Source organism: Chelonoidis abingdonii, chromosome 1 (assembly GCF_003597395.2).
Source record: "Chelonoidis abingdonii isolate Lonesome George chromosome 1, CheloAbing_2.0, whole genome shotgun sequence".
NCBI lineage: Eukaryota > Metazoa > Chordata > Testudines > Testudinidae > Chelonoidis > Chelonoidis abingdonii.
Genome location: NC_133769.1, coordinates 113,002,617 through 113,022,635, shown reverse-complemented (window position 1 = coordinate 113,022,635; position 20,019 = coordinate 113,002,617). Strand labels below are relative to the sequence as shown.

At 40.9% G+C, this 20,019-nt stretch overlaps 1 protein-coding gene across 1 annotated transcript in view; it reads right to left on the bottom strand.

The window, feature by feature from the left end:
• Window positions 1-1,005: 1,005 nt before the first annotated feature.
• The window catches only part of SYT10 (synaptotagmin 10), a 48,685-nt gene continuing 29,671 nt past the window's right edge, over window positions 1,006-20,019 (bottom strand). The window contains exons 4-7 of the mRNA XM_032796146.2: window positions 7,033-7,153; window positions 5,658-5,829; window positions 2,765-2,894; window positions 1,006-1,188 (exon numbers count right to left, since the gene is read on the bottom strand). Coding sequence (XP_032652037.1) covers window positions 1,117-1,188; window positions 2,765-2,894; window positions 5,658-5,829; window positions 7,033-7,153 — 495 coding nt within the window. The 3' untranslated portion in view covers window positions 1,006-1,116. The remainder of the gene's footprint in view (window positions 1,189-2,764; window positions 2,895-5,657; window positions 5,830-7,032; window positions 7,154-20,019) is intronic.

Genomic DNA, 20,019 nt, shown 5'->3' with positions numbered 1-20,019 from the left:
AAGTTGCTGCTCTGTCACAGAATCTTACAAGCAGGCAGCCAAACAGCGTTATAAGAGAGCATTGCACAACTTTAAATGAGTATGTTCCCTAATGGAGCAGGGACATAACATTGAAACAACATTAAGTGGGACAATGTTAAATGAGGAGTTACTGTATTTATTAATTTTTTTAACCAACTAGCTTTAACTGACACTCATTTTGTATTTTCTTTCCTTGAATATTCTTGAGTTTATGAGCAGGAATGTTCTATGAAGTAGTAACACTTAACACTACCTCACTATATTGACAGAAGGCAAATTTCAAATCCATAATCACAAGTCTTTTCACTGGAAGCCTAATTCTAAGAAAAACACTCCTCCAGTCCTATTGAATTCGTAAGACCAGAACAGAACCAATCCCATGCGAACAAGGCATCCAGTCAAAATTGCTTGGATATTAAATAATGCACAGTTGTCTCCATAATGTCAGTAGGATTGTTGTAAGGGTTCAACTACATGCATTCATTTGCAGGATATGGTCCATAGGACCTGAACTAAAACCAAATGAATTCAGTAGGATCCTTTCCATTGCCTTCAGTGGGCTTTGGTGCAGGCCTACAGTAACATTCAAGACAATCATAGAGAAACTGGACCTTATGTTGTTAGAATTATCTTTTTCTAGTACATCAAAAGCTTTAAAGGTTTTCTTTAATGGTCATATATGATTTAGTGCAAAATTTATAATTTAGAGGCAAATTACAAGGTAAGTGCTGTATAAGACAATTTTGCTGCCTTAAAAGGAATAGTATCATAAGTTCCATTTGTTTTCAAGTGCTAGTATATATGTATTGTTTTTTTATTTCCTTCCATCTGCAAAGAAATAGGTTGTATTAAAACAATATTTTATGAGAGTGAGAAAATGAATATCTTTGCATAAGGAAGGAATATTTTGGCTCAAGTGAAATTCATTCTTAAGAAATTATTATAAACTGTAATATAAGACTTAGAACAGGAAGAAAATCTATTTTAATACAAAAATATGGATACAGTTCATCTGAGGAAGCCAAACCTTCTGTTAATGTAGGTGTGATGGACATGGAGCTTGGACACTGGATGTGATGAATCCATTCTTGTGCCCTAGGGTGTAGGTGGTGGTTTTGGTGATGAACAAGACCCCTGGCTATCAAAACTGGTTGCCTGGCCAGGTAACTGAAAGAAAAGTTTTAGTTTTACAATCATCATCAGATCTCTCCACTCATCATGGTTATTTCTGAGGATGAGAGAGTTGTAAGAACCCTCTCCAAAAGAAGGAGCTGAATTGTACCCCAAATGAAAAGGACATTTTTAGAAAATGAAAACTTAATCTGAAGTAATTTTTATGCCTCAGGACACACCCTCCTGGAGAATTAACCATGGTAAGGAAACTTTTTTTGGCGGGGGGGAGGCCCATAAGGACTCTCCCTGAATCATTCCATTTGGGTGTGGTTTGCTTCACCATCTACTGAGCTGCAGTTCTGTCTCCAAACCGTGCATATGTGCTGGAGAATCCAGGAGGAGGCCAGGAACCTCTGTGTAGTGCCCTCTGAACTGTTCTGGCTCCAGCTTCCTCTTTCTCACACACTCCCTGAGAGTGTAGCTCCAGTAGACACTCCCCAGCTGCCACAGCCCTTGACGCTTCTTTAAGGGTGGTTCCCCACAGTAGAGGGAGCCATGAAATAGTCTGTGCTGCCTCAGGTTGCATCAGCTCTCAACTGGTTTATCTGCAAGGCTTGATTGAAGAGAAGGGGTGAACAACATTTGTCCCCCTGACCCCAATCCTGGCCTGCTGCCTAATGAACACAGCCTGCACCCTCCCAGCCCTAAAGCCATTACTCCAATGGGTGTTATGCATCTGGCAGGATGTGATCCTAAGATATGGAAGGGGATCTTCTCAACATTCACAGTTACACACAGAATTTTCCCTGCATTAGGATTAGAGGGTTCAAATAAGAGACTGTTTTAGCATCTCTGTATGTGGCTACTGGTGTGCAGCCACAACTCAGCCTACTTAATGGAGAAATCTAAACTCAATATTTTAGTTACACAACTCTCTTTAATGCTAATGATTTCAGATCAGAACAAGATTGCCCTTGAAATATTTACATTTGCCACTCCCAAGTAATTTTAAGCAACCCTTGGTAATCTCAAAATAAACAATAGATAGCCGCTAAAAAGGTTGGAAAGAACTTTATCTCAAAACCTTGAGAGCAGAGCAAGACAACTTCTGAAGTAATACTTTCAGATCAAAAGTAAACTCCTAAATCAGAACCTCACTGATTAAAATAACAGCAAAAATCAATACAAGCATTCTTTAGACGTGAACCGAGTCATAGACTTCTTTTGACTGTCCACTACTTAGAGAAAATTCTTTCCACAAACATAAGAAACTTCAGGTCCTATTCAAGTGGAGTGCAGGAAGGCTGAGGAAGTAAAATCCATCTCTGAAGCCCGGGGTCAATTTCTGACCCCTGGCCTGCCCCAAAGTGGATCTCCATACCAGCCTTTGCAGGGCAGTGGAAAGTGCTTTTCTGCAGTATGTAAGGTATGGTCAGGCATCCCTGTTTGGCCATTCAGCCCTTTCTCCCCCCACCCCCACAACTCTTAGGCAAGATTTAAGTGGTGTGGAGGTTCTTCCACAAGGTCTCTACCTTAGTGATGTCGTGATTCTCAGAGGCTCTTGGAAATGAGTTATTAAATACAGAGAGATGTAGCAACAAGTTGGCTATAAAGATACTCTACTTCTTACCTCTACCAGTGGATGCCAATGAGTAATAGGTTTACGAGGGTAAGCCAGCATTTCATTCCAGTGATCTCTTCCAAGTCCTTCAGCATCGAGTCCTGTCTTACACACCCCGATCACCTCATTGTGTCCTACTCTGAGGATTACAGAAGGGCAGAGAAAGCTTTTTTTAATGCAGATAGATTTATTAATATCTTTGACCCATAATGCAGTTTGATTGGTTTAGTGCAAAATGTTGTTGAAGATGCCCAAAGTGTGCACGTTATTTTTATTAATCATTATTGTTATATATTATATATGTCCCAGTCAGGTTTGGGGCATCATTTTGTTAGGACCTATAAAATCACTGGTGAAGAAATTGGCCCTGCCCTGGGAAGTTTACAATTAGAGCCATGCAAATCTGTTGATATCCACTTTATATCCACAGGTATCTGAATCTGTGGATGCAGATATCCATGGACCATGTTCACAGATTGGATGCAGATACAAATTTGGTGCAGGGCTCTACTTACAACCCCAAAGAACAGGCAAAGAGTTGGAGACAGGGTTAACATACAAATAAATGACCATAGTTTTGAGTATGCAGTGTTGAGGCTGTGTCGGTCCCAGGATATTAGAGAGACAAGGTGGGTGAGGTAATATCTTTTATCTGATCAACTTCTGTTGGTGAGAGAGACAAGCTTTTGAGCTTACACAGAGCTCTGCTTCAGGTCTGGGAAACTTACTTATTGTCACAGCTAAATACAAGATGGAACAGATTGTTTAGCACCAGTAGTTAACACACATTTCAAGGGACCATTCAAGGTGAAGTAGCCCATTAACACCCCTCCAACCACAGGGATAAAGGAAGGCAGGGTGGAAGGGGAAGCAAAGCAATTGAAGATGTTGTTAGTGGGTTATAGATTGTTGTAATAAACCATAAATCCTATGTCTCTGTTCAGTCCATGATTTTTAGTGATAGCAGAGTTATGAATTTAAGCTCCCAGAGTTGTCTTTTGAAAGTGTTGTGCAGGTTTCCTTTGAGGATGAGGACCGAGATGTTAGATACGGAGCAGGGGTAGGCAACCTATGGCACGCGTGCTGAAGGCAGCACACGAGCTGATTTTCAGTGGCACTCAAACTGCCTGGGTCCTGGCCACCGGTCTGGGGGGCTCTGCATTTTAATTTAATTTTAAATGAAGCTTCTTAAACATTTTAAAAACCTTATTTACATACAACAATAGTTTAGTTATATATAATAGACTTATAGAAAGAGATCTTCTAAAAACATTAAAATGTATTACCAGCACACAAAACCTTAAATTAGGGTGAATAAATAAAGACTCGGCACACCGCTTCTGAAAGGTTGCTGACCCCTGATATAGAGAGATCACTTTGTGAAAAGTGCTGACCCACAGGTGATAGAGTGTTTTTGTCTGTTATCATTTTCCTGAGTGAGTATATTCAAGCGTGCAGTGATTGTCAGATGTCACCCACATATTTGTTACTGAGGCATTTAGTGCACTGGATGAGGTACACCACATGTTGTGATAGGCATGTGTAAGACCCGTGGATCTTGAAAGATGTGTTGTGGGGGGTGTTGATCATTGTAGCACTAGAAATATGTCTGTAGGTTTTGCATCTGTTGTTCTGGCAGGGTCTGGTGCCACTTTGAGTTGGTGTGCCCTGGTCTGAGGGGAGCTTGCCTGATAATGAGCTTGGAGAGGTTGGCAGGTTATTTGATGGCCAGAAGTGGGGATTCAGGAAAGATTTCTTTCAAGATGGGATCCCCATGGCATATAGGTTGTAGTTGTTGGATGATACCCTGTGTGGGTTCCAGCGGAATGGTAGGTGACAACTAGAGTTGTGCAGTCAGAGGGTGGGGGTTATTTCTGCATTGGACCAGGCTCTCTCAGAGTATTTGGGTGGCCCATTCCATGAGATGATTTACTTCTCTGGTGGAATGTCCTTGTTTGGTAAAGGTGGTTTAAGTGTGTTAAGGTGTGCATCCCAAACTTTATACTTGGAGCATAGCATATTCTGTGGTATCTAAGTACCTGGCTGTAGCTAACAGATTTCTTGGTGTATTTGGGGTGGTTACCGGCTCTACAAAGATAAGTGTGGTGATCCATTGATTTCTTGCATATAGTTGTCAGTAGGTTTTGAATGTCACTGGTTAGTTAGTTACATGTTTTGCTGTTGTATTTTAACTTGTGGGGAGAGGAATGATGAGTGGGAATTGGAAGAATGAGGGTCCATGCAGGATCCAAGAGTAACTGGTGACCTTAAGTATATTTTTCATCTTTAGTGTGTTATAATAATTAGAACCTCAGGTACAGAAACATAAAAGATAGATCTATCCTTCTTGTCAAGGCATTCCGGGGTTTAACTATGACAGGCAAAAATCTTAACACCAGCTAAATGCTTAATAGCTCTTACTCCGACATCGATCTGTTATGTGACCTTGACCAAGTCACTTCCTCTCTCTTTCTCATTTCTTCTCTCAAACAGGTGATGATACTTATCTTCCCCTTTTCCTACTGCTTGAGCTAAAGGAATAACTCCATTTGCTGGAAGTTTTACAGACTTACAAACCCCTTGCATGGTATAGCCACAGGGTTGGGTGGGGAAGATGGGGATGGGATGGACAAAGACTCACACTGTTAACATGTGTTACATTTATAAGACAATTTTCAGTCATGTTTAATTTTCTCCCTACCATCATTAATGACACTGATTAACAGAAGTAAACGCTGAAAACTATGGTAGCTTTGAATCCTCCAGCAGAGGATTCAAAAGTGTTATTTTAGCGACATTGAATTTACTTAAAAAACCAGGCAGTTAAAATAATAAATCAATTGCAATAATGAGGTAACCACTTGCTGAAGATTAATATTTTCAGGAAACAAATTGCACTTACCGATCATAGTCCATCACAGCAATGGAGAGGCTGACCTGGTCCACATTCTCTGGAGGGATATCGAAAATGATGGCCTCATTATAAACTGGATTAAGTGTGTTTTTCTTTGTAGTTGTTTTCCGCTTTTTCAGCCTTCGACCCTCACACATCAATGAGACTTTGACATACGGATCTGAGTAACAGGAAGTCATTTTCATACACTCGTCTCAATGCAGTTGAAATGTAAAGCGAAAGAGCAGCAAATTCTTAGCAGGTTAACATTAATGAAAACCTAAGTTGTATAGGTATTAGTGACATAGACAACCAGAGCTGTCTCTTCTGCAATTTCAATTTCCTGCCTACTCAAAAGAATGGTGCAAGCAAACAGAATAGATACACCCACCCCTACATCACACACAGCCAGTAGCTCTAATTTAGTCCTCTCCATCTTAACCATTTCTTTTGAAGTTTTCATGTAATAAACATATTAGTTACAAAGTAAAAGGAGGAGATTTTCAAAAGTGCAGAGGGCATTTAGGTACCTAACTCCAATTGAAAGTCAATGGGAGTTGTGTGCCTTGGAAAATCTCTTCCCACATTTTTAATGTTTAATTTTCTTTTAATTATCTTCTGCTATTATTTTAAGAGGATGGAGTAATCCCCACTGTCCTACCCATCCAAAAACAAAGCAAAACTTAATTAACTAATAAACAGACAAACCCCAAAACTTTGTAGGTGAATATCAAAGTACAATTTAATGTCAACTAAATCAAAACTTTCCACTGGATATAGAGATTTTTTGATGCTCCACTAAAGGAGTGTCTTTTGAAGAGCAGTTCCATTTTGTTAGTGTCTTTGGTACAACAAGACTGTTGATTTACATGTTTGTCTCACAGCACTTTCTGTATCTAGTTTAAGTTTACGACTTTAAAAACAAAACAAAACAAAAAACCCAACAGTCCTGCAAACTCAGCCTGAACTCTAACAGCTAACCAGTGTTTTATCTCACTCAGCATCAACATAATCAATGTTGGGATGGCCAAATTATGCCCTCTCTTATACCTGCATAATCCCATTGTCTTCAGTGAGTGCCCTCAATGGCTATTGCTTTCAATGGCTTTGCACAGAATTGTTTGGAACTTTGTAAACAATTTGGTTGATCATGCAAAAGATGAAATAGAATCCTCATTTTACTCTTTTTGAGCCATGTTGTCTCTGCACAGCTAATAAAAAGAAAAAGCAGGAAAAAAAACACCATATTTTTTTCACAAAACTGAGCAGATATGACTCAGCATATTCAAAATACACATATTTGTTGAGTAAGAAGTTGTTGTTTTGATATAGCCACTTTTCAGACCAGAACTCCACGCTGTTAAGTGAAAAGAAGCATACCCACCTGAAGCGCCAGTTACATCCATGGCTTTGAGATTTCTACATTTGATTACTGTTAACGTCATTCGTCCAGCAGTAGGTAAATAGCAAAGGGAAAACATGATTTCACCCAAATCTATGCTTTCCTGAAATGGAAAGATATGGTTAGAATGTTGTGTATTATGCAAATAGTTCAAACAATCCAAAACTGTAGAAACATTCAAAAAATGAATGCGGAAACCTATTTTGCTGAAGATCAAATCTTATTTAGATGTGTTTATAAAGAGATTATAAATAAACTTTTCAAAAAAAAATTTGAAGTATAAAGAATAATTAGAAATGGAAGAATATTTTGGTGACCGGCTTTTGAGTTGCAGATTGAGGACTTTAGTTCAGGAACAAGCTCAGAACTTTTCTGTTCCACGCTGGTGGGACCAGAGCCTTCTTGCATGCAGAGTGAGGGACAAGGAATGCTGAATGTAGGATCCTTGCATGCCATGGCTCCTTAGAAGTCATGGAGAGATACTCATGTCAGCTCCGGAAGGGACTCCATGTTTTACCCTTCCAGCCCAGCAGTAAGGTGGTGAGGTATATTCACATAAATTTAAACCCATTCCACAAATGTATGAAAAATTTGTGTGGATGTGAAAAAATTGCCTCATTTTGTGAGCATTTAGAGAGGTCATTATACTTGTAAAAGTCATGAAGCTCTTTACCATTTCCTTCTTCTGTGTTCTGTTGGTCAGAGAGAAGGAAGGAAAGAGCAAAGTAACATTCCCTACACTACCTCATTCCTTCCTGGGTGCAACACAACCTTTAGGAAGGTGATGTACCAAGCTAGGAAAGATGGACAAAGTCCAAATAACATTTCTTCCTCTGGAACTTACTCATCATATTACATAGAGATATTATTTACATGCAGGAGAGAGATGCTGGCCAGAGATAGAACAAGAAAGTAACGTGGCCCTGTTGTATAAATATGAAGTTTGAAAATTGAAGAATAAAAAAAGATATATGAATTATGGACCCATTCTCCCACCCATGTGTACAGTAATTTCCTTACAAACTCAATATATTTGACAGCAGATATGGTAGATTTTGTTCAGGTATCTCTCTTCAGTGAAATCAATAAACAAAAAACAACAACAAACACTTTTTAAACCTTAAAAACACAAAAAAATGAACAAAAATAAAGTTGTATAGTAAGAACTAAAGGCTCAGTCCAATACTAACTGAATACAATGGAGGTCTTTGCATTGACTTCAAAGAGTTTTGGCTCAGGCATCAATTCCTGTAGTTATATATGTATTGAGAATTGTGCTGTAGCTACTTAATCTTAATACATTTGCAGTTGGCTGATAAGTATATCTTGTTACTGGGCCATTTATGGTAAAACAGTTATGGTACATGGAGGAGAATGGAAATATTTTACCATAATATGCCAGATTAATAATGCCTGTGTAGAAGGTGATACAGTATGTTGCTGATAATTATGGGCTCGATTGGGACTCTTCATTCACATTGGTGACAATTACTCTCATGAGTAGTTTAATTGACCTCAATGGGATTTAAGTGCATGACTAAATTTAAATATATGCTTAAGTACAGTCTTTTGCAAAGGTAACCACGGGCTTCATTGCTTTTCTGAATCAGGGCCTCTAACTGTAGCTCTAAATTTGAGAATGTAGGTTTCAGAATAGCTTTAAATTCTTTCTCGTACCATTAATAAATGCAAATAACTGATTGCCCATGCTGTAAAGTCACGTGTGTGAAAAAGCCAAAAATAGCAGATAACTTAAAATTTGGATGGTACCTGCCTGTGAGTCCCAACCTGGTGATAATTCAACCTGGTGACTCAGACTTTCTGAGCACCATAGATATAGTGACAATCTTGGAAGCTTATTCAGATTGAATTTTGTGCAGGTCAGCTTATATCCCATTCACATGTAAAATAGCTTTCTTGGGGTTTTGTTTTGAAAATTAATAGGTTGATAGGTATGTGCCTATGCAATTTTCATTGCTTGACAAAGTTTCCAGATATGTCAAAATGACTTTTGCTCACATTCAGTCCACATCAGATGGAACTGGCCACTTCACCTCTTCTCATACCTCTTATTTTGTGACTCGCTACTTTCAATTTTATAAATTACAATGCATTAAAAACACTTCTGGAAAATATGAATAATACATAAACAAATGAAAACTGACATTTTCCCACCCATTCACAAAAGGGGTGAAAAGCCTTACATTACATTTAACAGTTTTTTCACAACTGCACTTTTATTCTAATACAGACCTTTCAGTTATTAATATTAATTTAGTACATGGGGCCAGATTATGACCCATGTATCCGCATGCAGAAGGTACTCTCTTTGCATGGATCCCACCCCATTACACATGGAAAGAGGGTATAGCTATCTTCATATCACCATCCCCTACATGCCCCCTCCACCTCCCCAACAAATACCCTACAGATGCTTCTTAACATAGTCTAAGGTCCATGCTGTGGGAGGGGATAGAAATTGACTGGCCAAGGTAAGGGAGTGGGCTAGCCAGAGGAAAGACAAGGGGGACACACATCATCCTTCCATCTAGTCCTGTATTATTAAGAGAAATAGACAACATAGCCCAGCTGGTATTATCATTCCTAAATAGCCTTTAGAACTCATGACTACCTGGCTGACCTGAGGGCTACCACAGACAGGGGGATGCCTTGGGAGAGTCTCTCTTTGGCTTTATCATGCATGCTAAGGTTTACAGCTATGATTTGCGATCTTAAATAGATTTTCTTTTAAATTAGATTTCCAAACACTTCTAATGGAAACGAATGGAACCACAGTTCCCAGAATACTCATGTAACCCAAAGTGTCAGAATGTTTGTATCATTTTTTTGTTAATGGTTATTTATTTACTAAGCATGAGCATGGTGCTTGGCACCCTACCCAAAGCACAAATCAGAAACAGATTGTTCCTGAAGTGTTTGCACAATTATATCTGGGCAAAAATTACTGAAAGAAATTGCAAAATGTTTTTTAAACTTTTAATGAAAAGTTGTAAGTCAAATTTCAAATTTACTAAAGCATTTGACCACTCCATAAGCTAGTTGTAAAAACAACAAAATTTTATGCGGGGAAATTTTCAAAAAATAAAAATCACAACATATTTTTTGAACTTTTCAAAATTGAGAATTTTTTCCCGGTTAGTTCTACTTACAGTTTAAAACCCAAACAAATATGGGGCAGGAAGATCCAGAGGATGATGGTAACTTAGATCTTTTAAAAACATTTCTTACAAATATCATAATTCAAATGAGAGTGAAATGTTATGACTTCATGATGTCTAATCTTTGGCTGGGTAGGCAATTGCTAGAATTATTCATGCATTAAAAAGCTGGCATTGAAAGTGTGTGGAGATATGTGATAATGTAATGCAAGGGTGAGGGGGATATAGCATTATAGCACAAATTATGTTATATTTGAGGTGGACACATTGTGCCCAATTCTTCCCTCAGAAAGCCAGATGTGGAGATAATTTGTTATACTTGCATGGAAAAGTTCTCATTGTAAAGACTTGTAAATTCTTAGGATAGTTACTATGTCTTCCTCTCTGCATTCTGCAGTGCTTAATAAATAGAAAATAAATAATAATTCATGGCCCTGGATCATCCCTTTTTTATCCATTTAAATATTCCATATACAATGTAGATGGAAAATGCCCTTGAAAAAATTACTATCCAAACACCAAGCATTTAACAATATGTTGGACATTGAAGAGAGTATGCAGATTACCTTGAATGTAAAGGAAAACATTATTCCTACATTTCCAAAGTATTTTCTGTTCCACATACTATTAAATATATCACAGAAGGAAAACTGAGGCACCTGGAAAGCATGGATATCACAAGAAAAGTAGGGTATTTGGAATGGCCTACTCCAGTTGTACTAGTCTTATTCCATTGCAGTACATTTATATGGTAATTCTCTAAAGTGACCATCAGCTAGGAATAGATTGCAGCTGCTTTCAGCTATAGTACAGTAGACCCCTGTTCACCCAAGCCTCCATTAGCCAGCTTTCCATATTAACTGAACAACCAGCGCACACTGAACGGTTGTTGATGAAGCAACTCCCTGATCGCGCAATGAAGAAGAGACCCTTTCATCTAAAACAATGCAAACTGTTAAGATTTTTGCCAGCCATTATCAACACGAGTGCTGCTGTACCTACCACTGTGCTATATACAGTATTGTATTTTAATGTGATACTTTATGCATATGATATATTGTTATTGTTGTTAGATGTTACCATTGATATTGCTGTTGTTGCAATTTAGAATGATCATTTCTGCATTTTTAAAAACTGGTACTGGTTACTAGAAGTAACGGTTCATGTATACTGAAAATAAAGAAGGGGGCTGTATTTTAATGCTTTTCCAGGAGGGATCAGCTAGTTTAAAAGCAACTCTGCGTCTTTAAAATAATGGACAGAAAGCCCTTAGACCATTCTCCTGATTATGAAAATTTTGGATTATCTGATCTGACCCCGGTCCTAGTTAGGTCAGATGAATGGGGTTCTGCTGTATTATAACTGCTCAGGTGATTTCACCCATTAAATTAACGTTTGTGCTCTGATGGCTGCACTGCCGGCCTATTGTAGAGCCAGTGTGCTTCAGATGCTTGCTATTACTAAATCAGGCCCAAATGCTTGGTTCAATGTCTGGGGCAGCAGAGGGGGTGGGTGGGTATATCCATCCAGGATGCAGAGTGGCTGAAGAGCAGCTCCACAGAGGTTACTACGGCCCAGTGAGCCCTCTCATGGGATTTCCCGATCTCCACAGGCTGAAGGCTGTGTTTATCCCTAGCAAGGCTCTCTATACCTTTGCATTGTCTATACATATATCCTCCAGAGCAACTGAACTGCGTCCATGAGGCAGGAGATTGGTGTTACCCTTAATGACTAAATAACAGATAGTAGAATTAGTCAACCTGAGGGAAACTTATTGCCCTATGTCTTGTGACAACAAATGAGTTCTGAATAGACATTGTTCCAAAGTATCTAATCTCATCTATGCCATTTATAATGTGTCCATCACTGCAGAATCAAGATACCAGAATTGAAATGAAGAGTTTCACTGAGATAATCCATAGATTCCATCTCAAGGTCACTGGGGACTGATACCATAGTGGTGTCTAGAGAGAACTGGCATGCAGAGATTGCCACCAATGACTCGGAATTCTCTTGCTCTCTGGGTTCAGTATAAACCATTTTGATATCCTTTGGAGCAGTCTCCTTACTTTCTATTTTTAGTTTAGTTGTGGTGGCACCATATGTGTTGGGCTGATATCTTTGTGAGAGGTGTATTTCTGGTAAGTGTGGAATGGAGGTTACTAGTATTTTTGTTCTGTTCTTCTTTTATAGATCTGTTATGGCATGTGGCCCTGTTTCATATTTGTATTAATTATGTATCTTTTGCTAAAGTATTCAGAAGCATATGGGAACAAAAAATTAAAATATATTATTATAATATGTATGCTGGGTAGGAATTCATACAGGTGAAATCCATCTTTGTGCAGAGGAGCAGCACAAAGCCTATGCACCTCCTATTTTGAGGGCTTGAATGGTGCATATGTAAATGACACTAGCAAAGTTTGAGTTTTTGTCCCCCTCTAGAAGCTGATACATACAGCTCTTAGCTACTAGACAGGGTTCTTTAGCTCAAGCAGTGGAGGTTCATACTTTTAGTGCTGAAAGTCCCATATTCAAACCCAGCTAATGGACCAAGCAAGGATGTAAACACACACACACACACACACACACACACACACAGACTAGCATAAGATGTGGGTCTATATAGCTACGTCTACGCTTGCAACTGTACATAGTTACATGTACATTGTTATGCCAAAACCATGTTATTGTCCACATCTGAAGCCCTAAAGCATGTCCCTGAAAGAGAGTAAAGGGCAAGAAAGCTAGTACACCTGAGGGATGTGGGTAAGTGCATGCCTCTGCTGGGGCATAGCCTCATACCCTTTCTGCAGTGTAGTACAGATGTAGGTTAAGGGTGTGTACAAGGTCACAAGTATCAATAGTTTTCCAGGGCCATCCCTGCATTGAATCTTTTGCTGCCTCAATCTTAGGCAAAGGTCCCTGACCACCCTTGGTCAGCAGTAGTAGTGACCTGAGAACCTCAGAACAGTTTTCTGGGGGAATTCTATCTATCAGCAATCATGGAGCACATTACAAGAGCTGCTGCCTGGTCTCTGGAGCACACCTTATCAATATGTGGTCAGAATACACCATCCTTTACAACTTCACCCAACAGGAGCACAGACCTGTACCTGGAGATTTTTCAGAGGCTGGAAGAAGTGGGCATTTACCGGACTCTGTCCCACTGCCAGGAGCTCATGAAGCACCTCAGACTCCCGTACCAATGGTGAAAGACAAACAGTTTCTCGGGGCAGAGGGGGATCTAGCTCATGCCCATGCTCTGACAAGCTGGACTAGGTGCTCTCTAGGGCTGCAAGAATAGAGTCTGAAGTGACTAGTGACTTATGACCCCATCCTCAACCCCACCGGCCTCATCATATGATGTGACACCAATGACAGGCAGTGGGGACCTTGGAGGAATTCCTGAGGAAGCCCTGGGAGTCATGGAGGAAGAGGAGCATGTGATTCTACACCTCTACCTGGCAGACCTGATTGAGGAAGCCCTCCCTGAGGAGCCTGGGGAGGACCCAGAGCCACTGCAGGAACCAGAACCCAAGGCTGGTAAGTTACAATACACCCCCACACTCCCTGGAAATATTCCCTCTTCCTCCAGAGATACATGCCTGAAACAGGCCCCTGCCTTCAGCTCCCTGCTCCAATCTGACATGATCCCCAAGCCAGACACAACTGTAAATCAGTTATTTTATTGAAATTCCATACATCACTGTAAAGTATTTAGTGAAAGCTATAACAGATAATTAAAAAGCAGTCACTGTGCTCCTGTGTCTGTGCTTTTCTTGGCCAGCACTAAGACTGATAGCCCTTGGGCTGTGCAGACTGAAAAGGAGGGAGGAAGAGAGGGAGTGGGTTTGAAAGGGTCCAGGTGGGGAAATAACAGATTTGTGACATTTATGTTTGTTCAAAGACCCCAAACCACTCATCCCACTGATTCCCCATCTTTCCACCCCCATATGAATGGAAGCTGCATGGAAGCAGGTTGGGGGTGACTGGTGGCTTGGGTGCTGGCCTGCCAACATCTGGAAGGGGAAAGGGAGCTATCTGATTGTCCAGCAAAAGCCATAGTCATTCATTCTCCTTGTGACTATTTCAAATATTTATTACTGTTCCCAGTCCCTGGTGTCTGGCCTTTCCCTGCACTGAGCCACTCTGCAGTAGCCAGCAGAAGATAGGGTGGATGAAGCATCTACTTTGCCAGTTGCACACACAGAATGATATGTCTCTTAGCAGTAGAGAGGTAACAAGCTTGAGGTGTCAATCTGAAAGTTCAGGGGAAAAAATGCGCTTGCAGCATGACTCTCCGTTTCCCTGTCCTTTTCCAATGCTGGTCGCTGGACATGGGCCTGAACTTTCTGGTGATGCGGGGAAGGTTAGAGGGTGGGTCGATGTTCGTTGTGGTTCTTTGTTCCTCTTCTATGGAACTCGATCAGCTAGCTTAAAATACAGTCAACTTCCTCTTGAATTGCCTCCCAGTTCCGTAAGCATAATTCAGCAAATGTTTGGTGTAGGAGAGATTGAAGTTGGTTGTTCTGGTTCATTGACAGGGCAAATGTGCTTGGTCCACCTTTATAGCTCTCAAAACCCCTCCACTCACCAATATGTAGGGAGGCGAACTTCAGAAGAAACATTGCACTGGCATCGAAGGCCAGATCTCCTCCCCGGGATTGGTAAACTACTGCTCTTTTCCATCCCAATACCTCGAAAACTGCTATGTTCTCCAAATGATGCCTGTCTTTTCAAGATTAAATGCCTGGTAATGTACCCCCAGAAGGAACCAACCCCATCCCAAATGGCTCCTTGATACACTGTAAACATTACAACATTTTAATAACAGTACTGAGGGAACCTTGCCATTATTTGCCTCAGCTCCTTCCTTGTGGGCTGCAAATGTTGTCTGAGAAGGAAGGATGTTGTAAACAGTTGCATTCCTGCGATATTAAAAAGTATTAACATTGTGGCCTTCAGGAGCACAGTTAAGTTGTGTGTGTGTTGGGGAAAGGGTGTTCTTAGGTTCCTTCAAAGGAGAAATTAAATATAACGCTACCCTTGTGTTTGACTCAGCAGTATGTTCTGATGCCACCAGGGTACCTATTCTGCCAGCAGAGACAGTAGAGGCAGGCAGACAGACCTGAAGCATTTGCTCACTGGCATACACAAGACAAGTCAGGAACAGTTTTGCTTTATTTGGGTATGGAACAATCAAGCTCTTAGGCAGGGTGGGGCACTCATGAACCAATTATTGAACCTAGAGTCATGCCACAGGGAACGGGAGTATGCCCAGTGGGCAGAGGATCATGAACTCATCCAGTCACTAGTACAACTAGTGGTGGAAAACTTTTGGCAGGGCCACCCAGAGGATTCCGGGGGCCTGGGGCAAAGCAATTTCAGGGGCCCCTTCCATAAAAAAAAGTTGCAAAACTATAGAATATTATATTCTCGTGGGGGCCCCTGCAGGGCCCAGGGCCTGGGGAAAATTGCCCCATTTGCCCCTTCCTCTGGGCGGCCCTGGCTTTTGGGTCTCACCTGCTGCTGGTGACACTGCTCTTGTCTGGAAACAGGCAGCACCTCCTCCTCCCCCTACTGCTCTTCCAGATGCCTCGCAGGCTGCTGCTGATCCAACACTAACATGCTGGTCTCCTGGCACAACATCCTTCACTGGTACCCAAAAGCCCTTGCAGGAGAAACCCCCCCCCAAGCATACAGAAGTGGAACAATGAGCCTAAGCTATGCCTTGTAGCTCAGACAGTGTTCATCCCTCAAACTTCATGCAGAAGATGTCCCCTCATCTCTCCCACATAATTTTTTTCAGCTATTCCCCCTTTGTCAGGGGAAGGGGAAGGACAAGGAGACAAGTCCACAGAAAGTAATATTTGCACATAGCTCAGGGAATTCAATCCAGTTTTTGATTCATTCGCAGTTCCAGTTAAAAATCATTTCTGTTCTATGTTCCATAGATCTTTTAAATAAAAGTTATTGTTCACTTCACTTGTGTAGGCACCTTGCTTTCCGAGTATCATCAATAGGATATTTCTCACACGTCAGCAGCGTGCACAGCAAATAACTATCTGTTCTGTAACTTTCTAATGCAGTGATGCCATAGAAAGACACTGAATTTTCTGTCCCTCCACAACTCCTTCCGCCCAGCCGCCATGAATTTCCCAATCTTTAACAAAAAGAAAGAGCGAGAGAGCAGGATTTATGACAATGAACAAAGCTCTGAGAAAACTGTTACTGTCCAACGCACCAGAATAAAAATCAGAGAAGTTTACTTAAAATGTCTTTATGACTTTGTCAATAATTTAACTGACAAAACAGAGAAAGGAAACAAAACTAAATTAACACTGATATCTGATGCTGAGCAGTGCTTTTACGACCCTTCCTCCTTCACCCCATCAAACAGTCACGATATACAACCAGAGGAGTACTCTTGCATAGCAGCTGATCAGTGCTGTGATCACTAGTCGCAGAAAACATTGCGAGGAAGGAATGAGTGAAGCCACGCCCCCGCCCCAACCCTTACAGAACTGTTTTTCAGTTACTTTCAGAATGATTAAGTACTCCACAGAGAGCACTATGAAACAGAGTTGTTAACATATAACAAAAAGATTGCTTAGTGCTGGCACTGAAGTGCTTATACACTCTTGAAACCAAAACCACAGCCAAAGGTATTGACTCTGAGAAGCAACCCTCACATAATGGTCTGTTTTCATTTGGTACATTAACATGAGCTGCAGGGATCAAAACCCACCAATGGACGCCACAACACAACTATATAGCAATGCTCTATTGAGCTTTTACAGCAGCACTGTAGCATCACATAGTGTCCTTTGGTGTCCCTTGGTACAGTCCAAAATCACCTTCTGGCTCCCCACTGTTCCCTGGTGTGCAAGCAAATAGCACCACAAATTTCCCTTGCCCTCTAGGAGCTGTGTACACATGTTTGGGATCTGGCTGCCTCTCCTGTGCCTGCTCAGTCCAGAAGTATTCCCCCTTATTCTCACATACGTTGGGAAAGGCACAGCATACTACTATTATGCAAAATGCATAGGACACATTGCTATCCAGAGGGCTCCAGTATCATCAACAAATTTTCAGCCTCCCAAACACACACTCCACTACCATGCTGCAGCTACATAGTCTGTAGTTGAATTCTCTTTTTCTTGGATCAGCAATGTTGGGATACAACTTCATGAGCTAAGTTAGGAATGGGTCTGCGGGGTGCCCCAAAATAAATGTCAGGCTAGAAACACTGTATATAACCACATCATTTCTGGGGAATAAACTCCCTTCTTTCCCACTGCAATACAATCCTAATCCCCTGAGCACCCTGGCATCATGGACTTTTCCCATGTTGCCAACATTGGTTATCATGCACCAACCACTGTGGTCCACTAAGACATGGAGAATGAACGAATTGTAACTTTTTGGTTCACATACTCACTTGCCCCTTTTGGTGGGTAAAGTATTGGGATGTATGTTCCATCGATGGCCCCTGAACAGTTCAGAAACCCCTTCCTCTGAAATCCAGCTATAATTACAGGGACTTGGGTTATGGCAATCACTTGTGGGTAGATCTCAGTATTGATAGCCTGGCAAACCTATACAGCCACCATCTTGACAGTTGACTTCCCAATCTCAAACTGGTTTGCAACTTACCAGTAGCTGTCAGGTGTTGTAGCCACCTCCTGCCCTGTTATGAGTTTCTGAAACTGAGTAGCGTGGCACTGGAGGGTTGGTGCAAGCTCCTCACACAACTCCATGAAGGTATGTTTCTTCAGCTGGAAGTTCTGCAGCTATTGGTCATCCTTCTAGGTTTCCAAGACGATGTGGCCTGACCATATTGTGCTGGTTTTCCGCAACCAGAAGTGGCAGTCCAGCCATGGGCATACCACTGCAATCGCAGAATTCAACATATCTTTTCCATGAGACTATAGTGGATTTACATTCATCCTCTTGGTCAGCTGTCTTCAGCATCTCAACTATTTCTGGACCTATTCCATGCAGTATCAGGGAATGAACCTGCATGAACATTTGTCCTGCAAGCAGGAGCAGAACCATATCATTATGGACTTGGCTCTATGTCTTCCACACAGTTAGGCAGAAAGGAGAGGTGAGTGAGAGGTGCCATCACCAAATGTGTGAAGGTGGCAGCTAGTACCAGCAACACAAAACCAGACAATTCCCAGAGTGTCTCCTGTGACACATAGGTCCCTGGGATGCTGTCCCTGCAATGGTAGTGCTACCATCCTATACCAAAAATGGGGCAGCATGGATGCAGATATATGCCTACGCACAGGGTCTAACTGTGCCCAGCTCTGCATATGTAGACACTTGGCACTGGTATGGGTTCCATGTATTATTAATACTTGGAAAAGTACATGGGATGTACATAAGGATAGACATAGCTTGTATATTTTATACACCCACCCATAGTATTCTTTTCTAATAATTTGGGTCCCTTTGGGTAACATTTTTGAAGGTGCCTAAATGACATAGTAGCCAAAGTCCCATTGACTTTGAATAAGTTGTAGGCACCTAAATCACTTAGATGCTCTTGAAAATTTTACCCTACATCACTTTATGTCAGACCAGTTCACTAAGTTTAACCTCAGCCACCTGACCAGAGTACCTCAGTGCTATCAGACTTCATAAAGCCAAGGTGTAGATTGTCTGCAAAGGTCACTTTTGTACCTCCAACACACTTGTTTATATGACCTCTTACTCAAGAGATACAAGCACAAAGAATTGCAGTCCAAAGTTAATCAGATACGTATTTATTTAACTATAACATCAAGAATTAAGCTTGCCAGAGTTTATTTTAGAAGCAGACTTTTATACTGAATGTTTTATTTTATTTTTGTTTTATTAATAATGGCTACAGGGTTTTTTCTTTTTTTTTTAAGGCAACTCCAGTGAAGTTTCCTGAATTTCATTGGTGTGTTGTGAGTTTTTCCTCTTCTTAAATTAAATTAAGGTTTCAGTTAAGAGCTAACCTTACTGACAGATACTGCTTTACTTTCAGATCCACACTGCTCATAACGATTCACTGCCAAAGGCTTGCAATAACTTGTACAAAAAAAGCAACACTGAGCACAGATACAATAAAACATCCACTTGGTGTTGAGTATCTTTTATCTATTTGTTTCCTTGTTGTGAACACAAGCCATTACACAGAACCATGGAACTGAAACAATGGTAAGCACTATACCAGCTTACATTTATTTCTATTGCTCCCTGTTTACATGATGAACCAATACACTTCTGTCATGGTGAGGCAAGAAAGAAATACAAAAATAAGAGAAACAAAATTCAAAATAAAGGTGTCAACTATTCATATCAATGCTATTATTTAATTATAGAATATAGATTCCTTAGACAGCATTAAATTCTTATCCTTCACTTAGGGACCAACTCTACGACCACTCCTAAGTGACACTGAACATGTAAAGCTCCTGCTAGGTTCGATGGGAGTTTTGTGTGCTCACTGTCTGTCAGTTGCGGGCTTGATCCAGGAGCCACTGAAATCAATGGATAGACTACCATTGTCCTGTTATCATTGTCATCTGGCCCACTGGAGAGAACTAAAGCTCTGCCCTTTCTCTACCTCTATCTCCCTGTGTGGGAGAAGTAGCAGCAATTCTGCAAATGCTGCTATGCATGATGCTGGTAACCATGCAGAGGTGTAAGGAGGTGCCTCATACACACTTGATCACCGGTGGAGTGCACAGGATGGTCCACGACATGGCCCTTAGGACTTCAGTTGCTGGATAAAGCTTCCCTCTTTCCC